Here is a 24,328-nt window from a genome sequence, read left to right on the forward strand (position 1 = left end):
CTTTACCGTTACTTTTGTTTCACATTTCATTCATGTTCTTTTCTCTCTACATCACCGTCAATATCTCGTTTCCCTTATCCCTAACCAGTCTGAAGGGTCTCGACCCAAAACGTCACCCATTCCTTCTCTCCAGAGATGCTGCCTGTCCCACTGAGTTACCCCAGCTTTGTGTCGATCTTCATGATAACAAGACCAACCCTTATCAGCCTGCACATAATCAATTTCCCTCCAATCCCTACACATCCACGTGCCTATCCAGAGGTTTCTTAAATGCCATTATTGTATTTGCCTACACCACCACGCCCACCATGCAGTTTCTATTTCCATCCAGGGAAAAAGGTTCGGACTGTAATTTAGTTCTTATTTTCAGATTTTAAATTGGTGCTTGACATTGTTCTCACCTTTCGCCCCTTTCCAATTTTTATGCACCAAATTGATTTTATTCTTTACCTTACCACATATCCTCTGCTCTTAACTAATCCAACAAGCAGAATACATGTAGAAACATGGTATTGTAGATGCTGGTTTAAACCCAAGGTGGACACAAAGTGCTGGAGTAACTCAGCGGGTCAGGCAGCATCTCTGGAAGGGTAATGCTTCGGGTCGGGACCCTTCTTCAGACTGAAAGTGGTGGGGGTGGGGAAGGGTGGAGTTGAAGAACTGGAGGCAAGAAAAGACCAGGGCCATTCAGCCACAAATGAGCTCAGACAGGGCAGTGCCTGGTAAACTCATTGTTGGCTAGCCAAGGTGTGATCTCAAGAGGATATTGCTTCCTTATAATTAACACTATCTACATGCACTCATATCAACCTACTGGAACAAATTGTCACTTGGATTACTAAAAGTTCTTTATCTGCTCCAAGTTAATTCTGCCTGTTCAAACACTCCCAAAGTGCCATGAACTAAGCAAATCAAACATCTCTGAAAAAAAAATTGACTATTATTGCAAGATTTTAATCATGCATAAGATTCAATATATAGCCACACATCAATAATGATTAATAGCAGGTAGATTCCAGCAATGCCCTCAATGAATTAACATACATATATTAATCAGTCTGAAGGGTCTAGACTCGAAGTCACCAATTCCGTCTCTCCATAGATGCTGCCTCACCCGCTGAGTTTCTCCAGCATTTTGTGTCTACCTTCGATTTTACCAGCATCTGCAGTTCTTTCTTAAACATATATTAAAATGTGATGTAGTTATATTAAAGCAAAGTATCCTATTAAAACAGTCTACATGGGTATCTTTGATTGCTGATCATTTTTCAACCCATATTTTAAATTTCACTGAAATAAGCTGAATAAAGAAGCGTTTTCCCCCATCAGATGACTCTTGCACTTTTCAAAATTTACTGCTTCTGCAAAGATTTTCATGCTCCTTTTCAGAGGCTGTTAACAAAACATTTATCCCCTTGTTGGCCACTAAGTAGTAGTACTTTGCCTAATTTGTATTTTTCACTGATTTAGTACTTAAACATTTTTCCAATAATGTCTGCATGCCTGGCATTCTTCTGCTACCTGTTTTATAAGATTCAACCTTGCACACCTATTTCATTTAACTTAATTTACCCATTTAACTTCTTACTATTCTGTCTAACTTCAATTGCTGTACCAAACAACTTCAATGCATACATCAAAAGACTGAATGCCGGAGAGATTGAAATGTAATTGAAGTACTGATGATATATAGGACCAGAGACTGGGCAACATTGAGCTGGATTCATCCCACCACCTACCTGCATTTACCCTGGCTTGATAGAGAGGTGATCAAAATGACCCTCTGCAGCTTGGTACCCAAATGTCAGTGTTGATTGTCTATCTGGAACTCTCACGCGAACATTTGGCAGGAGGTAAAACTGGAGTGGAGGTTTTTCGCCTATCAAAACCCTAGGCTGTTAATTTGATAAAGTTTTCCAAAATCTCCGATTATGAGAGATTAAAACTAAAGATTTTTCTCGTAAAACTAAAAGATAAAATTACACATTTAAGATACCACAGTAAAATAACATTGTTTACAGAGCGTTCAATTTTGGGTGAGAACTGCCATCCAAGGTGAGATCTGACTGTCATGGATTCGGAGGGTCGCTGCTCCACTGTAATACCGGGGAAAATCAGGATCACAGGCCCTTGCAACTGGATCCAGGACATTTCAGAGTCTTGTAATGAAGCAAATGTGCAACAGAAACTCAGCAGAAAGCTCATGCTGTCATATGCAGTACAATTTGCTTGGGAGCAACTGTAGGAACGTGCTTAACTGGTCAAATAGCATTCAGAGAAAAACTATTTATCAAATTCAACAAACTTTAATTAGAAGCACAAGATACTGGAGGACTCAGCAGGGCAGGCAACATCTCTGGAGAGAAGGAATGGTTGACATCACCCATTCCTTCTCTAGAGATGCTGCCTGTCCCACTGAGTTACTCCAGCATTTTGTCTTTCTTTGGTTTAAACCTGCAGCTGCAGTTCCTTCCTACACATCTTTAATTAGAATGTTGAAGTAGCATATCAGATAAAGACCAGATCATAAACGTGGGTGATCATATTTGATAGGTAAATGCTGATCAGACACAAAATTCATTGTTTTTTTTTGATTGGTGTTGTGGAATTTATACTTGCACCTGAACATAGTGTATACATATATATATTTTGTTGTACTGCAATTACCTGGTTAATTTTGCAGCTGTCTTCATAAAATGAGTGATCAGTTATTTTTTTGCCCTGCTCTTAAGTCAATTCACTCCCGGTATAGATGGTAACAGCCTCGTTCCAAAGAAACCTCATTCCCTCGTCAGCGCAGCTGCTGGTGAGGAAAACCCCATTTACCGACTTGAATGCTCTGCATCTTTCTACATTTCAAACGGTATGTTCAAGTTAATACCTATAAACAAAAGTCACGTTTCCTGTCCTAAAGTCCATCCCATGCAGCTCATTTCAGATATTCATGTTGATCAACAGCAATGAGGAGCTTGAAAGAAAACTGGGTGCCAGGAACAGATTCAGAATTTTTGCTTCATCATTAAGTATCTAATTGCAATAACTTTTTAAAAATAATTTATTTTTAATCATCAGGTTAATGCACATTTACATTGTGGAAATATTTTAGGCTGCAATACCCAACCACCACATATTCTATTTTTTAAAATAACATCTTAAATGTGTGCAAGGAAACTCAGCATCAAGATTTTCGAAATCAAATGCACAAAAACACATTGTTGCTGTGAATTGCACATGATATGTACTTCCTCTCATGAAAAATTGCATTCGGTTCCTCCTTCCTATCAGGAAAGTTTTGTGGTAAAGTATACTTTATACTTTTTCCAGTCACCCTTCATTACATAAAACGTGGATCAACTCCAGTCCTGATCAATGCTATTGTCCATTACTGGCAGTCTTCAATTCTGTCACCTTTGTTGATTTGCTCAAGGTTGTAAAGCAAATAGGAATACCCTTTAAACTTTGGGAATTGGCTGATGTTATCTGAAAAAGAAAACATTTGAATCATATATTTGTCCATAAATATAAAAGTTGTATTTTATTTATATTTTTCCATTTTTGCAAATTTCTTCTCAGGTTTAAGGGGATGGTGACTCTGAGAATGCACCTGTTACCACAGTTGTTCATAGTGAACAGCTCACTACCCAGTTTTGTTTCCTACAAGACAACACTATATAACAGAAGTGGTAACAACTCATTATTTCTTTATGAGCTCAATGCTTTTTATACATACTTTGAAAGGGAGAACAATAACACGTCTCTTTGCGCCCCATTAAAGCTCCTGACAACCCTGAGATCTTAGTTTCAGAGGTCGATCTCAATGTGTCCTTCAAGCGGGTTAATCCACGCAAAGTGTCCTGCCCAGGCGGCATACAAATATCTTTGGGGGGCAACTGGCAGGTGTACTCAAGGACATCTTCAAACTCTCACTTCTGCATTCTGAATTCCCATCTACTTCAAAAGGACATCTATCATATCAGTGCCCAAGAAATTCGTGGTGACTTGACTCCATTACCATTGTTGGTAGCATTTACATCTACCCCACGGAAGTGCTTTCAGGGGATGGTTATGGTGCAAATCATTTCCTGCCTCAGAAATAACTTGGATCCATTTTAATTTATCCATCACAACCAGTCTACAGCAGATGCCATCTCACCGTCTCTCTACTCTGCCTAGACCATTTGGATGACAGGAACACATACATTCATAGACTACAGCTCAACACACAGCACAATCATTCCCCTCCAAACTCCTCACCAAGCTCCAAAACCTGGGCCTTTACACCTCCCTTTGCAACTGCGTCCTAGATTTTCTCATCAGCAAACTTCACTCAGTGCTGATCAATAACGACATCTCTTCCTCACTGATCATCACAATACTGGTGTTAATGAAAGAACTGCAGATGCTGGAAAAAAATCGAAGGTAGACGAAAATGCTGGAGAAACTCAGCGGGTGAGGCAGCATCTATGGAGCGAAGGATAAATGCTCTATAGATGCTGCCTCACCCGCTGAGTTTCTCCAGCATTTTTGTCTATCACAATACTGGTGCACTCCAAGGCTATGTACTCGCCCCCCTGCTCTACTCTCTTTACACCCAGGATTTTGTGGCTAAGCACATCAAGGCTACTACTACACTGTTGGCCTCAGTCACAAGCTGTATTATCTATCTACTGAGTTTGTTCTGCTGCTTGGTCGAGAATGTTTACATTCTTGATGTACCATTCCCTATATGAAAATTTCAAATCATCTATCACACCTAATCAATGCTCTTGAATAATATCAACAATTCACTTACTTGGACTGATATGTAGTCCCCAGGTTTGATAGAAACAAGCATATCAGATGACCAATCACATGGTATCACCAAATTTGGAAATATTACTTTAATGTTACCATCATTTCTTCCGCACAATTCTACCTTAGATCGCTTACTAGCCTGTGAACAAATAACAACATTTAGCAATTAGTAATGGGTATTTTGATGGCAGAAAATCTATCTCTATTCAAGGACATTTACACAAATACATGAATGTAAAGTTTCAAAGTCGTGATCATTCTTAACAAAAGGTGATAGGAAGAAAACAATCACATTACTACCTAATGGAAGTTAAAATAAAATTAGGATAATCATAGGCAGACTAAAGATTTGAACATGTGAGAAGTACAATTAAACGATATCCTCTCAAAGTACTTTATAACCTGCTTTAGTGAAGGTCCTTTACTGATATGGAAAGTAATGCACAAAGGAAGTAACTGGTTCCTTCCTCCCTACATTGAATAAACCGAGTGATTTACGGTTGCAGGAAAAAAAAATCAGCTGTCTCAACAAGTTAAGCCACTTTCAAAAGGAAACTACTGTAATGCCTATTAAAGGAAATGCATTGGAAATCCTGATGCAGTAGTAACTCCAAATTGTGAAGGAATCCATTGTGAAGTTTGACCAAATATTGAATGTGCAATTTGTTGTGGAAAATTGTTGAAAAATAGGTTTCAAGAGTCAAACTGGTTGAACTTCTGGAAACTAAAGTTCAAAAAACATTAACAGGATTTACCAATGAGAAAAAGCTTTCATACATTTTGTTTTCATTTTCAGTTCCCTGTAAATTTAGCTTGCTTTTATGATCTTATCTAGACCAAGTGGGACCCGTTGGGCCCCGTTTCCCCCAACGCAATATTCCACCACTCACCCATAGCACCCGACTGAACAGGCGTGGCTGACAGTTCCCGTTGTGACACCAGAGATTCTCGTTGTGATGCGAGTCACGGCAACCCTCCCCCAACTGAGTCTTTCCATCCTTCTTCCGACCCCTATCCTCCTCCATTTCCCCTCATCCCCCAATATTCCCTGCTCCTCCTCTTCACCCTCCCTCTTGTTCCCCCTCCTCCTCCTCTTCCCACTCCCTTTCTCACCTCTCCCTTCTTCTCCTTTCCCCTACCCTCAGTCACCCCCTCCATAACCCATCTCCCCTCCCTACCCCCTCCTTTCCCTCTATCTCTCTCCTCCCCCACTCACCCCCTCTCATCCCACTCTCCCCCTCCTCCCCCACTGCCATCCTCTCCCTCTAACCTCCACTCCCTACCTGCCCCTCCTCTCCCTCTATCCCCCCCTGCCCCCCATACTACTTCCTCACCTCCCAATACTTTCCCCCTCTCTCCCATCCCTACCCCCTCCTCTCCCTCTATCCCCCTGCTCCCCCATTCACCTCCACAAAGAAAATCACAATGTTTTTTTTAAATGAAACTTCCCCCCTATCCCCCCCCCCCCCCCACAATGACAACTGTGATTTTTTTTTTTTTAAAGGAAACCCTCCCTATCCCATCTCCCCACAATGAAAATCAAATTTTTTCTTTAAAATAACATAAACACAATGTTTGCTGTTCATGAAAATGGAAGAATTTGATTAAAACGGATTTTTTTTTGAAAAGCGTGATTTTTTTACTTAAATGAGATTTGGGATCCCATTGTGATCTAATTATGAATGCAAACGGAAGAATTTGAATAACGGATTTATGAAAATCGCGATTTAAGTGGTGGGATTTTGAAATACCACGCACACATACAAACAAACAAGATGAGAGTTTTAGTATTATATAGATGATGACCAGATATTTGTACTTACAAATCCCTTTTTTCCTGTATCCCAGTTAAAGATTTACAGCAATGTGTGATCTTCCAAATAACCAATCTCAAACCAATCTAGAAGAATGGGAATAGTGGGCACAGATAGAGTGTGGCATGGCCCCTTCCTGTTCATGTGACTGTGGTTAAATAATAGATTTTCAGTTGCCATTTTAAAAGAAACAGCAAACTGTGCTGTGCTTCTGAATTTGTAGGCCTTGGAGCTTGAATTTATCTTTTTTGAGAAGGAAATAGAATAATAGTTACAAGAGATACCTACCCGATTCAATTTTGTATGTCATCGAATGTTAATAAAAATGTATACTTCAGGTGTTAAAAAATGTATATGGTAGGCAAAAATGTTTGTAGATAGAAAATTTCAAATTCTCCAACAAATCACTATCTGACGGCATGGTGGCACCAGTAGTAGAGCTGCTGCCTCACAGTGCCAGAGACTCTGGTTCCATCCTGACCTCCGGTGCTGTCTGTATGTTTTCATGTTCTCCCTATCACTGCATTGGTTACCTCTGGGTCCACTGCTTCCTCCAAATCCCAAATATATGTAGGTTTGTAGGTGAATTCTGTAAATTGCTATTAGGGAGTGGATTAGAAAGTGGGATGACATAGAACTAGTGTGAATGGGCAATCAATGGTACCTCTGCTCCTTTCTCCATTGTATATTTATTTTTAAGTACGTGCTATTTAAAGCTACTCAGAGGTAATAAATTCCACATTTTTTCCATTCTTCATATAAACAATCTTCTTAATTTACTGGTTAGTTCATTGATGATTATAGTTTCTGATTTGTAAATACATCTTCTTTGCCTGCAAATTAAAACCTTAAATAATTTGAAAAACATCTATTAAGTTGCTCTTTAATCTTCTAATATCAGATAGGACCAATTTGTTCATTTTGTTGATGGATGTATCTAACATTTCTAGAACCATGCTCTAAATCATTTTTGAATCCTTCCAAACTTTTAGCCAGAATACATCAGCCAGAACTGCATATAATACTCCAATGCCACTTTAAAATTTGCCTAAAATACCATTGTCGTTAAACAAATAACAGGTAATGATGAATCAGAGTACAGGAGAGAGATCGATAATGTGATTGAATGGTGCCAGACAATAATTTTGTTCTCAAAGACAGCACGGCCCAAAGGTGCAGTTTATTGATTTCTGGAAGGGAAAGCCAAGGATCCATGAACCCACACTCGTTGACAGAAAGGCAGCTTCAAGTTCTTGGGTGTGCATATCTCTGAAGATCTGTCCTGGGCCCAGCACACTGATATAATCACAAAGAAAGCTCATCAACATCTCTACTATCTCAGAATATTCTAGGAAACTTCCTCAGAAGTTTGAGGAGAAGTTTGTTTTTGCAGCTGTTTTTAATGTTACAAGGCTCACATCTCCAACTTCTATAATTTATTCTGCTTACCCCTTCTACTAGCACGATTTGGTCAGTTCCAATAAGTTCAGTGTTCAGTTTAGTTGCCTCCTCTCGGAACACAGCAATAAGTTCTTCCAAACGACGTTGTTTAACAACTGCAGACACGCTGTCCGCCAATCTATGATAGGCATGCGTCTTCTAGAAAAGAAAGTTACAACAATTTACAAATTTTTAATTTACAATACAATTTATGTTCAGCTTCCATGGCAAGCACTGTCAGCAGAAAGCCAGGGGGAAATTAAATGTGAAGAACAATAGTAGCTCCCTAGGACTTGTATATGTCCCATCCATCTCAAAGGTATACTGCTTCCCCCTCATCTGGGAAAAAAAAATCCTACATGTATGCCAATTTCATTACGCTTTACTGAACCACAATCCCTCTACACCCCTTCAGTGTGTTAAATTGTCAACATCCAATACTGAATAAAATGGAAAACAACAAAACAATGGAAAAGCTGAAGACTTTTTTTATAGAATCCTTTTACAATCTCTTTTCTCCAAAACCCACCTCATCCTTTTCCTTGATGACTGTTTGAAATTAACCATTCATTACAATCCCATTTCATATGAGAAGCACACATCTGTTCCATCAAAGCTGCCTGCAAGCATAACATTGCTTGGGTTTGTAGCTGAAGTTTCCCCCTTTGTAATAAGACTGGACAAGGCTGATATTTGCCTGGCCAGCTTTTCACTGTCCAATATCCATAACTTGAGCTCGCTCACATGAATCTCTGCTGCTTATCTCCTAATTTAAACACAATTGTATTTAACAATCAACTATGTTGACTTTCACTCCAGTGTCATCTCAATTTAACAATGTTTAATCATGTTTTCAAAAGAAATCCATTGCCTTATTACCCTACACCCGTCCTCATCATTCATCAGAAACGCCTGCAAAATCTCTGTGCTTCTTTAAATCTGGATCTTGATGCAGTCAGTTTTAATTCCACCATCACTGCTACATTTGCAATCAGCTACCCAAGATCTAAACACAGGAATTCCCATCCTAAAATCCAGTATTCTACCTCCTTTTCCATCTTCCTGCAATATTCTTTTGTCTAGGCTTTTAATCATCTGCCCCAATATCATCATGTGTGGATTGTTGTCAAACCTTACTTGACAATGATGCTGCTAAATCCTGCGATGAGAAGGATATGATACAAATAAAAGTAACTGATGTTAAAAGCTTTTTAAAATAACAAATAGGTAGTAAAGGATTCCAAATGTTTAAATTGTGCATCCAAAAGATACCTCAATTTGTTTGTGAAAAAAAAAAATCAATCAAAAGAGGTGAATAAATCTGCTCCATATTTTTCATTTGTAGTTTTATTACAAAATACACGTTACAAATACAAAACCCTGGAAACAAATGAAAAGGTCGAGTAATTTGTGAAACTCACTTTTCGCATGCTGTAGGCAAAAAGATATCCCACATTATATCGGACCTGTCGAAGAAGAGCTATAGTCTGCAAGTGATCGTCTTCTGTTTCCCCACAAAATCCAGCAATGAAATCGCTACTTAAGCTTACACCTGTTAGCATAATAAACATTGCAATAAGAAATTTATCTGACATGCAACTATCAAACAATCTATACTATTAAGGACCTTAATTACTGGTCCATTCATGTATTTCAGAATCTTAAAACTCACAATCTGTAAAACGCTCTCACAGACACACCCTCCACTTGTCTGGCTGTATTCTCAACGATTAAGTTTACAGTTGCTTGTGCAATATACATTTAACATGCAAATAACAAACTGCATTATAAAAAAGTGACTGGTCTCATATCGAACTGCACATTACATTATACAAAAACCTAGCTGGGTCAAATGCAACAGTTGGTTTTGAATTTACCCAACTATAACTTCATCAATATAAAGCTACAGCCCCTTCATTATCATTAATTTCTTCCCCCCCAATTAGCTGCAGCTGACCCACATATCAGATTACTGTAGATGGGCAAAAGGTTTAACACTTGGGAGAGAGTATATCAAAGGCAAGTGGATAACCAAGGTAAGGGACCAAAGTGATAATTTGTCTATTGTGCTAGAGGATATACAAGGTCTTAAATGAATACTTTCCACTTGTATTCACAATGAAGAACATTGCACTTGAAGAATTTAGGAAGGGAGGGTTGAATTCCAGAATAAATTACTGTTGAAAAGGAGGTATTGGATTTCTTAGCAGGTTTAAAAATGGGTAAATCTCCAGACTTCTATGGGAAACAAGATTGCTGACGCTTTTATTAATTTTTCTAGTTGGTCGTAAAATACATGCTAGAGGACATGCTTTTATTCAAGAAGGGGAGCAGAAGGAAACTAGTTAATGACAGGCCAGTGGGTGTTTTGGAAATCACTGGAAAAGATTCCGAGGGTTAGAATTAATTCATTCTTGGAGATCCTGGGATGAATCAAAGATAGTTAATGTGGCTTTTATAAAGGGGAGACTTTGTCTGACCAATTTGATTGAACTTTGAGTTGTTATAAAAGTATGTTCACGGTAGGTAGCAATGCAGATAATGTAGTTTAAATGGGCTTAAATAAAATCTTTGTCAAGGCCCCATATGTGAAACTGGTCCAAAAGGTTAGAGAAAGTAGGATCCTGTGTAATATGGAAAATCAGATCTGAAAATGACTTGCTAAAAAAAGGCACAAGGTGATGGCCTAGGGTTCTGGTGATTGGAACTGCACAGGTGGTTAAGATGCTATAGATGTGCGAGATACCTAGATGAAGTTACCTGGGATGATCTCGCGTATGCGTTCAACAAGTTCCAAATATGATTCTCTAGTATACCTGTAATAAAAATAATTAAATTGTAAAATATAGTTCAGCAAAATTAACATTTATTTATCGCCTTTAAATGTGGACAAGTTATATATAGATGATGGATAAGACAAAAAGAACAATACAAGAGATGTTTTTAATTGCTTATATTCAAATTTTGAAGGAATGGAAGAGGAGGCTTTCAAAGTTGGGAAGAAAGAGTGCAAAAATGAAAGGATCAAAGAGAACACCAGTAAGTAGGAGATCGGCCACTGAAAGTGAGGTGACGATTACATTGGAGATCAGAGACAGAAGGATGAGGGCATGCACTGTTAGATATGGCTAATAAAGGTTGTAGAATCCAAGGAGTAATGGGAATGATACAAATTGTGTAGAATTTTCAATTTTGCACGCTGAAAGCCATTTCAAGTCCACAAGACACATTTGGAAAATGAGAAACAAAACAAGTGTGGATGAGTCAGCATTGGTCATTAATTGTGAATTTTCACAGGATGTTCAACTTATCACATAACTGTATTTAATTCCCCAATGGCTTGCCTTTGATGCAATAAAGTGTACGGAATGCCGAATCCAGAAAAATTTGCTACACAAAGAGATGGAGTGAAGCTTGAGACTACATGAAGCTCATATTCCAAGTTCAAATTAAATGAGACAAGAGTAGATCAGCACAAGTGGCAGGAAAATGGTGCACTGATAGACTCATTTCTGTGCTGTGCCACTCTATGACATTATCTAGGTTACATAAACGGCTTGTCCGACGGGCATCATTTGCGCGTCACGCAGGTGGGCGCGTGCAGATTTTGTAAATCCAAAAATCCTGGGTCGATCGCGTTACTTCCTACACCACCACGTCTCACTGGGCATCAATTGCGCGTCACGTGTAAATGATGTCGCGTAAATGACGTTCAAATAACGCCCAAGTGGGACAGGCCCTTTACTTAGTGTTCAGGAAAGGATTGTTTTTATTTTTTTTAAATATACGGCACTATTTACGAGTTAATATTTTAGAATTCATTCATACCCCAACTTCAGTATTAATGTCAAATGTCTTCTATATTGTAATTGGTAATAATAAGCTACAACATTAGCTGACTACTTCCCAGAATTTAGTAATTACACAGCTTCAAGAGAGTTTGATATAACTAATTGATTCAATGAGGCTCAATTTTCCATGAGACAATCAAATAAGAGTTTCATCTAAATCCCAACATTTGCATTTGAACTGCAGGAATAAGAGCTCCAACAGCATGAATGCAGGTAGGGGATATGCCTTAATTGTGACCATCTTCAAGGTCTATTGCAGTATTCAGAGGTGTGTCCTTCCTCGGCTGAAAGGAATATCACTGTAAGAACAGCATGACCAGCTATCAATTTACAGTAAAAGACAAAGTGGTGGAGTAAATAAGCAGGTCAGGCAGCACATCTGGAGAACGTGGATAGGTGACATTCCTCATCAAGACCCTTCTTCAAACTAATAGTAAGATGGTTTGTGGGGGGAGGGGGAGAGAACAAAGCATGAGGAGCGGAGGGGCAAGACAAAATGTGGCAGGTAAGAGGTGAACACAGACAAGGTGGGGGTGGGGGCTTTGATAGGCAGATGGTTAGACAATAGACTGAAGAAGAAAATACATTGAAGAGTGCAAATTTTCTTTTCATGGGACACAAAGCTGTAAATACAAAATAAGCTTAGTCTAGGTAGGCTTTTAACACCTTGATTTACTATGATGAGACCATGCAGAAGTCATGTCGCTAACAGTAGGAAGAACATCCATCCGCCCATCCCATATCTTTGAACGCCTGTGCAGTCTCCCAAAGCATACTTCAGTCATCTTCTAATTCACAGAACAGTAGAAGCTTATCATGCCCATCCAAAGGAACTGCTTACATAAAAAGCAGCCTCACTACAAATTGTACTATAATTATACACAAAGAATAATGCTACCAATCCTGTGGCAGAAAATCAGAGTATTAGGACTTTTAGAATAAATAGTACAAAAATAGTCTATGGCGATCTATGCGATTGTCTGGTCACTTACACAAGTATTGTTTAACAGAGGAATCAATAATAATGAACACAAAGTAGTATACCCTCTTCTCATGGCTTCAAGTATGGCAGTGCTTCCACTTTGTGCTGGCAAATGGATCTGTTTGCAAATGTTGCCTCTCTCCTGGATAAGTTGTAAAACCTGATAAGTGTAATTAAACACAGGGTGAAAAAATGTCACTCTTCAAAATCAATGATAGAATGCTCACAATATTGAAGCAAAAAAGTCAGATGTCCCTCAACTCCAGTTACAACACAATCATGCAGATGTTTTTGAGACAAGGCAAAATTACAAGTTTAGCAATTACTAAAGATTGTCCATCTTGACAATAGCAATATCTTGATGAAATTGTGTAATCGTATAGGAGACATGAAATAACAAATACATTACAGATTCCACCTTACCTAAGATTCATGTTATGTGGAAATTTAACATTATTTCTACCTAAAAAGAGCAAGTATAATGGTGACTCTACCTCATCTGGGAAATCCTTAGGGTGAGGTGACGTGAAACGGATTCTCATCTCAGGATCAATCCTTGAAACCTGATCCAATAAGCAAGCAAAACGCAAACCTCCATGTTTGTTCTTGTATATGGTACTAAACCCTCGGCTCAGATGTGTCGGTTCCCTTGTATGAAACTGAATCTCTGAAGTATCACAGTAACTGTTGACATTCTGTCCCAGTAGCGTAACCTCCTTTACTCCCTGCAAACAAGGGGCATAATTATATTGCATCAGACTCATTATACTCAGCAGATTCAAATAAAATCAAGTCAAAGTCAAGTACATTAGATAGAACAAAGGGGAAAAATACAGGGTGCAGAATATAGTTCCCAGCACTGTAGTGTACCAGGTCCAGAGACAGAGCCCAATGTTTACAAACGGGGCAGAGGTAATCGAACAGCAGTCCATGTTATGGACAGACTGTTCAGAAGCCTGGTGGTGCGTGCTTTCAAGTTTCTGTTTCTTTTGGCTGATGGGCGTGGGACTCAATTAAAGAGTCAAGAGATATAGCACAGAAACAGGGCTTTCGGCCCACAGAGTCGATGCCAGCCTTCTCCCACTCATTGAATTTAACTCATTTTTATTTGATTCTCTAAGATACCAGCCTGCAAAATCGGCCACGAAAGTTGGCTCTGGAACAGATCTGTCGGCTCCGGATGAGCTGGAGCTCTAGAACCCCAGCCACACTGGGAAATCTGACCCGCCAATCAGTGCAGATGTGGGCTATGGGAACGGATCTGTCGGGTGTGGCCGAGCTGGAATTCCAGAACCTCAGCTGTAAAGGGCAAATTTGATCAACTGATCTGCGCAGAAGTCTTGATTAGGTTGAGATTGGCCACCTCGCCCGGCCCAGGCGCCACATTTTCGGGGTGAATTTTAAGTGTGCTCTTGTAATTTTGTCCAGATTAAAGGAGATGCCGGACCGTCAGTTTCCAGAATATCGGTGGTGGACCTGTGTATATACCAGTTGGTAACATAAATTTATGCCACAGAAATTGCTAAGTGTTCTTGGGGTGGTTTCAGTAGGATCAGCAGTATCCATCTTCAACACTGTGTTTGTCCCTGGTCTTGCAGTCACATTATCATCCATGCAAAGACCACCACACACCTGACTACTTCCATAGATGACCAAGTTCAACAATGAAAAGAAACAGGTATTCCTTCTTCATTTAATTATTTCAGTTTGTATCAAGTGATTTACAATATGAAGACAGTTAAAAATTGTAAATGTATATTGTTATAAACAGAAGCATTATTATTTCAGTATTTTTACCAGTTACTTCTCCATTTTAATTTAATTGATTCATCAGAATGTCACTTAGGTGACTTTCCACTTTACATCTAGTCCATCAGCTTGACATGGCTCAAGTGTGCAGCATGACTGATACACTTCAATGGAGTCGCAAACCATGATTAAAATGGTTTGTTTTCTTTATTCATTTTAATTAATTTAAATATTTTAAATTAATTCATAGCACTTGCTATGCTTTAAGTATTTAAAAAAATAATTCAAGTCCTTTTGACCCATTTAAAAAAATCTGCTAGAGACATTTAACAGTCATTGACAGCAAATTGTGAAAAGCCCAAAGTGGTCCAGAATGGGATCTTGGAATCTACCATCCTAGGCCCAGCTGCAATTTCTTCAGCCTCACACGTTGACCAAAGAACTGAGGCTGTCGGGAAAATGGGAACAGTAGAGTCATACAAATAAGGGAAGCAAGTGCTGGTAACTAGCTAAACCAAGATAGACCAGCACATTGTTTGCAGCCAATTTGTGAAGTTACATACAATACAAACCAGCTATTTCAGAGTAATTTTAGGAAATAAAATTTGACAAATTACTTAAAAGCAACTGGAAAAAACTATTTACTGTATGTTTTTTTAATGTTGGATTTTTAAAAACTGCTGATGCTTTCAGCCCATTTAAAGATATTTTTTCAAAATAGTGCTTACCTGGTCTGAAAGGATTCTGACTTCTTGTGAAATGGAAGAAATTGGTCTACTTCTCTCTCGCCCACGTGTGAAAGGAACAATGCAATAGCTACACATGTTATTGCATCCCCGCATGATGGAGCTAGAACAAGGAAATGCTTTGTTTCAGCTAGAAACTGTCCATTTTGACAGTACTATGATAGCGTCGTCGTGCAATTTTCATGGAACAAATAATAACCAGCCAGCTAAATAACCACGTATTGCTTTACAGAATCAATGTTACATTAAAACAATAGGCAAGAAAGCACGAGCTTTGAAGTGACTCCAGCTTTGATGCAAATCATTATGATACTGGAAATACTAGCTAAATTAATAAGGTGGATGTTAAGATCCCAGTCACCGTGTGCACAGTGGGGCCCACTGCTCTTGTGAATGCAGAGGTGACAGCTTTGTTCTGATAAATTTGGAATTCATAGATCACATGCATCAGTGGGACTGTGTGGTTTGGAAAGAAACAAACATTTTGGTGGTGTTCCACTGGACTGGCTTCCCTTGCCATAAACAATAGAGTCTGTAGATTTGACAAATGCTGGTGAAAACCTTTCAGTGGAACTTTATTGTCATGTGTACCTGGGTACAGCAAAATTCCCTCTGTAAAAATCTTACTATATACACAAGTACAATCATACATTTATGCAATGATTCTTAAGTCCAAGAGTATAAGAATAGTAGATTACACATTGGCAGTACACAGAACTCTGCACTTTTCTAGCTTCATCTTGCACCCTGCCATTCAAAGTTATTAAAAAGTCTTAACTTGGCCTTCACAATTTTCTGCAGTGTATCTGGTTAATGTTGCTATGGTGTGGCATTGCAGTCAAGCCACATGCTGTTCCTTGGAGTTAAAATACATAACTATACTTAAACTCTAGTTTAAGTACGCATGGAGCCTCACTCACTCAGCATTTTATAAATCTGTGACTTTCACTGTATAGTAAATACAAAGGCTTTTGGAAGTCAAGAGGTGAGTCACTCACTGCAAAGTATCTAGCCATTGAACTAATTGCTATTTTACAATTTAAACGTTTATAATCAATGGCAACTCCCAAGATAATCATAGTGAGGGATTTAGGGGGGGGAAGATGTGAATGAATTTGAACACTAAGCAATCATCAGGCAACATTTCACTTCTAATGATAAAGTGAAGGTCGCCAATTAAACAACTGTAGATGGCTGTGCATAGGACACATCTCTGCAGAATACCTGCAAATGTCTAGTAGCTGAGATAATTAACAACAATTACAGCTACTTTTCTTTATCAGTTCCAGACAGTAGAGAGTTGTTTTCTATTCATTATGCAAAAATTGATAAACTGGGAATCACACTTACATGAATGCTGTTTTTGTCTTGGAATTTACATGAACGGGCATGACATCTGCATAGGTCTCATCCAGTGACAACAAAACATTCACAGCCTTTTGACCTGTTTCAGCAACTGTCAGAAGTCTGGGAAGATCACGGTAGGAATCGGGCCCAGCAAGAACGTCGACAAGCTTTTCTTTTTCAAGGATTTCCTCTTTCAGCCTCTCAGCCATGCAACCTATCATAAATTAGTAACAATATTATTTGATTTGATTTCCACCTTGGAAGAACTTGGTAATATGTTTTCTGCCTAAATTACTCCATAATTTTCATATGAATATTTAAATTTTAAACAAATATGGCTAGTATTTAATAAAAATGCGTTATTGGATTAAAAAATAAACTACTGGAAGAACTCTGAAGGTTGTGAACTACTGGGTATAGCAGTATGTATCGGCATATTTTGATTCAACTTCAAGTCAAAATTAAAGTATATACTTTTGTCATATTTCCAGTCCAATTTATTCATGCATTATAAAAAAAAAGAAAACAGATTATTATATTCTTGTACTAGACACTCGTGTCAAATTAAATTGATGCAGAGTCCAGCAACTTTATCTGGTACTTGTGGCTATGTTGTTAAGGAGCTCAATGATGTTGATTGATATGCTGGAGTCTAAATGGTTAACCACCTTGATCTCACATGCATATTGAATAAAATGTGCAAGCCTAAGATGATATGGCACCTTATTCTCCACTGCACTCATTGTTGAATTGAGTAAATTTTATTTTATTTTTTAAAACTTTAAATCATCTAAACTCATTGGAACGTTTGTTCTTTTAAAAAGACTCCAACATAAATCATTAAAAAGCTAAAAGCCTATGATGGCAGTGAACTGTCAAAAGTCATCAGGGGATTTTGGGATGGGGCCTCAGAATAGGTTGTTACTTGCCACTTACGAGTTTTCGCCAACTCAAGGAATGCCTTAGTGGGTAGAGGAACAGCTAGTCCAGAAATATTAAGTCCAGCTAGGTGGCAGGCACAGAGTCAGAAACAGAATATAGAACAGCCAGAGGCTTTAAATCATTCATTGTTTTCTTAAACCCGTTTCATCCATTCACTTCAATCTGTGCCAGGTAGTCTGTTCTGCCTTCTTTCCATATTGTATTTCCACATTATCTTTACGTTACTAAAGTTCCCATAGCTGTCTTGAAATTATTTTCCTCCTTTGTCCCATAAACAAAAAGTGTCAATATATAGCTGTCGCTGTGATTACATTGGTCATCTTGACAATATCTTGCTGAAATTGGGTAATTGTTAAGGAGACATGAAATAACATTACAGATGCCATCTCACCCAAGATCCCTATTTTAAGTGGTACTTGTGATTTTGCTCGGTTGGATTTTAGTGCAGCAAGCTGCTTCAGCCTTTTCCAGATGGTTTGTTCTGCCTTCTCTCTGAAAAAGCAAAAGTCTTATGATGCATTTTACAAATTATCTTTCTCACAGACTAAAGATGCAAGTTAGCATCAAGTTATTTTGCACCATCCCCTTGTAGGTAACAACTAATCAGAGAATTACTGAATACAGTTAAATTAAGAATTGTACACACTGTAAAACTGCTTTCATATAAAAGCCAGTGGTTGTAGGCTCAGTTGAGATTTTGCAATGGCTGTCCAAAAGGCACCACCACCTATCGAATTTGCCCTAAATTTAATTTGAATAAGCTTAGATGACAATTAGTATTCCCGGTTAAAAATGATAATGGCATAAAATAAAAATTATTGAAAATTATACCTGATTGAACATGTTACAAGTAAAATCACATCAGCCTGCAACAAAAAAAAGACGTCAGATAATTTTTCAAAGGTTTATTGGATTAACACGATTGAAAATCTTTTGTGAACATGCAGCATAGGTACTTTATTTCAAGGCTAGAAAAGTTTCACACCTGAGCAAGTTTCTGTGCAAAACATTGGTTTTATATTTTTCTTTGCAAGTCTTTTATAGTCTTGTTATTGACTAATGCCAAGGCAGTCTTCTGCAACTGAAATTTCATTCAAACTTAAGTCACATTGCAAAACATGATAATAATTTGGAAAACTAAACACAATTGGAACCAGTTATGTACTGGAGTTCTTTAATAACTCGGCATGACGGACTCATGCAGAAACACCATTTTGTTGATTTAAAATGGTATTTAAGAATTTCTATGCCACATATTATAATACTGCAATCAATGTAATATATAATTTTATAATCTATTTAAAAAAAACCCCACAACAGTCAGTTAAAAGTTGTTAAAGTCATTTATTAAACAAAAATGTTCATTTATTCTGAATACCAAGCAATTATACTACTTTAGTTTTAAAAATGACAACAAAGACTTGCAAATCTGGTCATCATTATTGAGCAGCAAGTAAAAATGGTAAAAAAAACACGGGGAAATATACACATTGTGTGATGGGAGAAACAGATTTTAGATAAGTGCATTAAGTAGGAAAATATTGGAGCATGACTGGCAAAGCTAAGGTGAATCAATGTTCTCGTGCATAGGAAGTTAACAGAGTCAACTGGGAACAGGGACAATGGGAATGGGATGCTTTGTGTAGCTGGGGATGTAAGAGATGCTATGTTGGACACATTTTATTATAATTAATTTGGAAACAGGAAAACTGGCTGATAGATTGTAAAATCCTTAGTATGGAATGTGGAAATCTGACAAATCCATGAAACAATGCAATGTTCATTCTATTGAAGGTGAAACTACACTGTTATCAGTTATTTTTGAATACTTCCACTTCCTTGTCCATTCAATAAATTAATTACTCGCAAGCTCCAAGAATCTTACAAGTTTATTGATATCTAATATCACTACAAATTAAAAAGACATAACAAATTACAAAATTGGATATTTATCTGGCAATATGAGGCGCAAAGGCAAACTGAATCTTTTTGTTAACAGTTAACTTCAGCCATTAATCTTATTTGGCTCACATCAACCTTGAACAACTTAATTTAACAACGATTAATGTTAAAGCCTTCATTTAAAAAACATAAATCTATACTACAATGCTAAACTGCAAACATTAAAGATAAAAAGTTGTTTATAATAATATAGATTACCTCAGTGCAGCTGGTAGCTTTCTTATAACCATTTTTTTGGAGGATGGACCAAGCAATTTCTGTGTCATTAACATTCATTTGACATCCATAGGTTTCGAAATACACTGAAAATAATAAAATAATTCAAATTCTAGAAATAAGTATTAAAACCAGGAGCAAGCATCATCACCATGATACAGCATCATTGGATTATAAAAATAAACATTCTTCCAACCTCTACGGATGGGAGAATGCAGTTTTGCAAATATATTTCATCTTATATCAACGCATAAGCATTGCAAGGAGACTAGCAGACATTAGTATCACTTCACAATTTGATTTGATGTTAGGAAAGAACTGCAGATGCTGTTTTAAATCGAAGGTAGGCACAAAATGCTGGAGTAACTCAGCGGTCCAGGCAGCATCTGTGGAGAGATTCCTTCTCTGCACAGATGCTGCCTGTCCCGCTGAGTTACTCCAGCATTTTGTGTCTACCTTTGATTTAATGTTATTTTGTGGCCTCTGTATAGCCTGCTGGTTTGCCCTAAATACAAACAGTATTGAAGTGGCTCCGTCACTCTGATTGATCTCCACAAGTACACTATTTTGGTTTAACCTATCCAGTGTCTCCTCAACTTAAATATTCCGAGCATATAGAAATGTGTATTGTGATTGTCCTCAGCATTTTATTTTACATACATCTGGGTAAGGGAACCCAGGCTATATTTTGAATTTTACAAATGATTCTAGTGCAGGCATGATAATTAATTGCAAGGTGTACATAAGGCTTCAAACAGAACTTGGACCAGCAAGCAAATAAGCCAAAACAGAAGCTGCAGTACGACATAGAGAAAAAAAACGATGAGGTATGTAAGAGATGGGCAGATGAAACCCGCTGGGTGAGTGTTGGCAGCGAGGTGATGAAAAAGATGCAAAACTGAACAAAGGTAAAAACCCTGGCTGGACTGGTGGGAACGAGAGGGGATCGTGGCGGGGGAGGGGCAGTGGGTGGTATTATGATATACAAGGAAAGAGTAGGATAATGGTACCGAATAGACGATCAACTATAAAAGACAAAGTGTGGGAGTCTGAAGAAAGGTCCTTGCATGAAACGTCACCTAACCATGTTCTCCAGTAAAGCTGCCTGACCTGCTGACTTACACCACACACACTTTATGTACTTATCTTGTAAATGAGCATCTGCAGTTCCTTGCATGACAAAGGGGTTAAAGGACATGCTAACCTCTACCACTTTCTGTAATGGCAGCCCCTCTTTTCACTCCCCTGCGTCTTTTCTCCCTCGATCCCCATCCTTCTCCATCTCTCTCTTGCTTTGCGTTCCACTTCTCTTCTCTCCTCTACTGACACCCAAGGCTTTTCATCTCTTGTTCTTTGTCCACCTAGCCAATCAAACCCACCTCAACTCCAAACACGTTCATTTGCCAGGCTTTGTCAAACCCACCTCAAGAGTCAACTGTACATTCTCAGCACAGATGCTGCCTGGAATACGCTACGTATTCCTGCACTTCGGCTTTTGCTCAAGAATCGAGCATCTGCAGTTCCTGTTTCTTTTGGGAGGTTTATTTTCTATGAAAGCTTTCTTTCCTGCTTGCTAATTTCCAAAGTAACCTTGTGGTTTCTGTAATTCCCAATCAAAATCGTTCAATAACTAATTTAGCCCGTGTACTACACAAATGTTTTCCGCTTTTTGCCTTTGTATCAGATTTGCATTGTGAAAGCTCACATCGTAGAATAACTTTTTTTTTTGCAACAATGGTTTACATTGTGGGAATCAGGCGATTATTTAGTTCAGATATACAGCATGGGGCCCCATATAGAAGCGCCCACGTCACAGGGCTGAAAACTGGAAGTATCCTGAACTAATTCTGCTAACACCATCATCTATTGCCACGTGATGGCTACCAGATTGTCGCCGGACGCTTGCGTCCTTTTCAGGATGGACAATGACAACGATGTAAACATTTGAAACATGGAAGATGGACACGGACAATGAAGATACAGCATGGAAACAAGCCCTTCGGCTCACTGAGTCCACGTTGATTATTGATTATACGCTCGCACCAGTCTATGTTCTATGTAATCCCATTTTCACATCCACTTCCTGCACACTTGGGGCAATTTACAGATGCCAATTAACCTCCAAACCCACATGTCATTGGGATGTGGGAGGAAACCAGACCATCTGGAGGAAATCCACGCACAGCGAGAAGGTACAAACTCCACACAGACAGCACCCGTGGTCAGGATCAAATCCGGGTCTCTGGCGCTGCAACACAGTGGTTTACAAGACGTAACACTGTGCTGGCCTCTGAAATGATCGGCACGGTGGCTCAGCAGTAGAGCTGCTGCCTTGCAATAGAGCTGCTGCCTTACAGTGCCAGAGACCCGATTCAATCCTGAATATGTATGCTGACTGTACAGTTTGTACGTTATCTCTGTGACTGCATTGGTTTTCTCCAATTGCTCTGGTTTCATCCCACATCCCAAAGACGTAGAAGTTTGTAGGTTAGACAAACACTTTAATTCCATTTCCCATTACCAATACTGACCCTTCTGTCCTGGGCCTCGACCATTGTCAGAATGAGGCAAAATGCAAAATTGAGGAACAATTCATATTTTGCTTGGGCAGTTTACAATGAATATGGATTTATCGAACCAAGTAATCCTTGATGTAACCCCCTCTCCCCCCCCACCCCTTTTAACTGCAGCCCTGTTGAATGTCATTCTCTGTGTAACTCGTATCACCTAGTCCAGTCAACAATGGATCACTGTGGGCTCTACCTTTAAAAAAAATCATTTATTCTATATCTCTCCATATCACCGACTATATATCTCGTTTGCCTTTCCCCTGATTCTCAGTCTGAAGGGTCTCAACCCGAAAAACATCACCTATTCCTTTTCTCCAGAGATGTTGCCTGGCTCCTTTCTTGTAGGTTAATTGGCTTTGAAAAGTTTATAAATGGTTTGTAAAGTGTGTAGGATAGTGTTAGTATGCGGGGTGATCCTGGTCGGCACGGACTCGATGGGCCGGAGGGCCTGTTTCCGCGCTATATCAAAATCTAAAGTGAAGTCGAAATGATGTTGAGAAATTCGCCACGAACTACCCACGCTGCTTCAGGCAACGAGATACCGGCTAACCGAGGCCGCCACTCACCGCTCCTATTGCCGCCGGGCTCGGGCTCCCCGATCAGGTAGGGCGGCGCGTCCTCCCCCAGACCCTCCCTCACCGCCTCGCCTCTGGACGGTGGTCGAAGAAATGCCCGAAGGCCGGGTCCATCCGACAGCCTGGCGCATGGCTCGGAGCCGAGAGACGGACAGGATCTAATCACTGTCCCCGCCACGAAGGCTTGGGGTAGACATTTAACCCCTGCATTGAGCCTTGGCGGCCTAAAATTCAGCAGCGTCCTCACTGCCCTCGCAGGCCCCACCATCACCAAGCAACCACCCTGTTTCACCGCGAGATGTAGCTACGGGAGCGGATGGCGGCTCCCGAGAGTTCAGCCGGCCGCCATCTTGGCAAAGGAGCGCTATTTTCTCGAGCGGCAGAGTGGTGCCATTTTTGTAAAGGAGTGTGGGCCGTTAATACCAAAGATTATAGAGCTCCTCTAGTATCTTTGGTTAATACGTCGGCTCGCTATCGTGAGAGACCCTTCTGGAAACCAAGCGAACAAGATGCAATGTTATGAAAACCAGCAAAAAGTCGAAAAATGCCTGATTTGCAACAATGCAATTTTGTAAAGTGGAATTTCAATTTTTACCAAGGAGGTCATCAGAAAGGGCGATTTAACACGTATATGGCATTGTGAAATCGTGAGACAGTTTACTGTTATTTAAAAAATACTCATGAGTAAGTATACAGAACAAGTTCAGAAAGCAGGCAAAACATGTAATGAAACTGCTGTTTCTTTTCAGCACTAGTCATCAGGTTTCAGTCCTTATTGCTGGTACTAGCTGTGTAGACAAGGCGCATATTCCATTTCCATCCCACATTCCAAAGTCATGTTATTTGATTAATTGAAAATTGGCCTTTTTATAAATAGGAGCAGTGAGGTCGAGGGCAGTGATTGATAGTGAGAGAAAATGTTACAGGAAAGTAGAATGAGGAATGGGGCCGTTGTGGTTGTTCTGAAAGCCAGCCCAAAGACCTCCAATCACCATATGGAAATATGAGAAAAACTCAGCATCTTTGGATAAAGAAATGTTAAGATTTCAAGTTGATCACCTTATGTTACATTTCGGAAAATGTTTATTAAACTGTAGGAGAGGAGGACAATAGAGAGAAAAACGATATGGTCTGACATCGGATGACCAAGTCTTCCCTTTTTCTTGACTGTTGCTCCCTCTGTCCCATAATTGCCACAATTCTTACCTGTACCTCCTTTATTTGCTGTTTTTCTGATTTTACTCTCCTTCCAGGCAATTTCTCATGGCCTTACCTTCCACCCAGCAGCATTCACATGGATCACATGATTTCAGGCAATGGATCACACTCTGTAATTTCCA

The 24,328-nt window shown here is 39.1% G+C and overlaps 1 protein-coding gene across 2 annotated transcripts; it reads right to left on the reverse strand.

Annotated features, from left to right (window-relative positions):
• Nucleotides 1-3,039: 3,039 nt before the first annotated feature.
• On the reverse strand, nt 3,040-23,330 carry cdk5rap1 (CDK5 regulatory subunit associated protein 1). 2 transcript variants are annotated; one of them, XM_055652402.1, is made up of 13 exons: nt 22,980-23,330; nt 19,826-19,929; nt 18,497-18,531; nt 18,057-18,157; nt 16,727-16,937; nt 15,359-15,479; nt 13,376-13,606; nt 12,944-13,041; nt 10,809-10,864; nt 9,470-9,600; nt 8,058-8,204; nt 4,793-4,933; nt 3,040-3,480 (listed from the first exon to the last, which is right to left on the reverse strand). In XM_055652402.1, the coding sequence occupies exons 1-13, from the start codon at nt 23,254-23,256 to the stop codon at nt 3,373-3,375; spliced, it is 1,761 nt and encodes a 586-aa protein (XP_055508377.1). In that variant the 5' UTR covers nt 23,257-23,330; the 3' UTR covers nt 3,040-3,372. The 2 variants fall into 2 exon arrangements, with proteins under 2 accessions (XP_055508377.1, XP_055508376.1); XM_055652401.1 differs by having other exon boundaries at nt 8,058-8,207; nt 22,980-23,317.
• Between the last annotated feature and the right edge of the window lie 998 nt (nt 23,331-24,328).

The sequence above is a fragment of the Leucoraja erinacea genome, chromosome 21, assembly GCF_028641065.1.
Source record: "Leucoraja erinacea ecotype New England chromosome 21, Leri_hhj_1, whole genome shotgun sequence".
NCBI classification, from domain to species: domain Eukaryota; kingdom Metazoa; phylum Chordata; class Chondrichthyes; order Rajiformes; family Rajidae; genus Leucoraja; species Leucoraja erinaceus.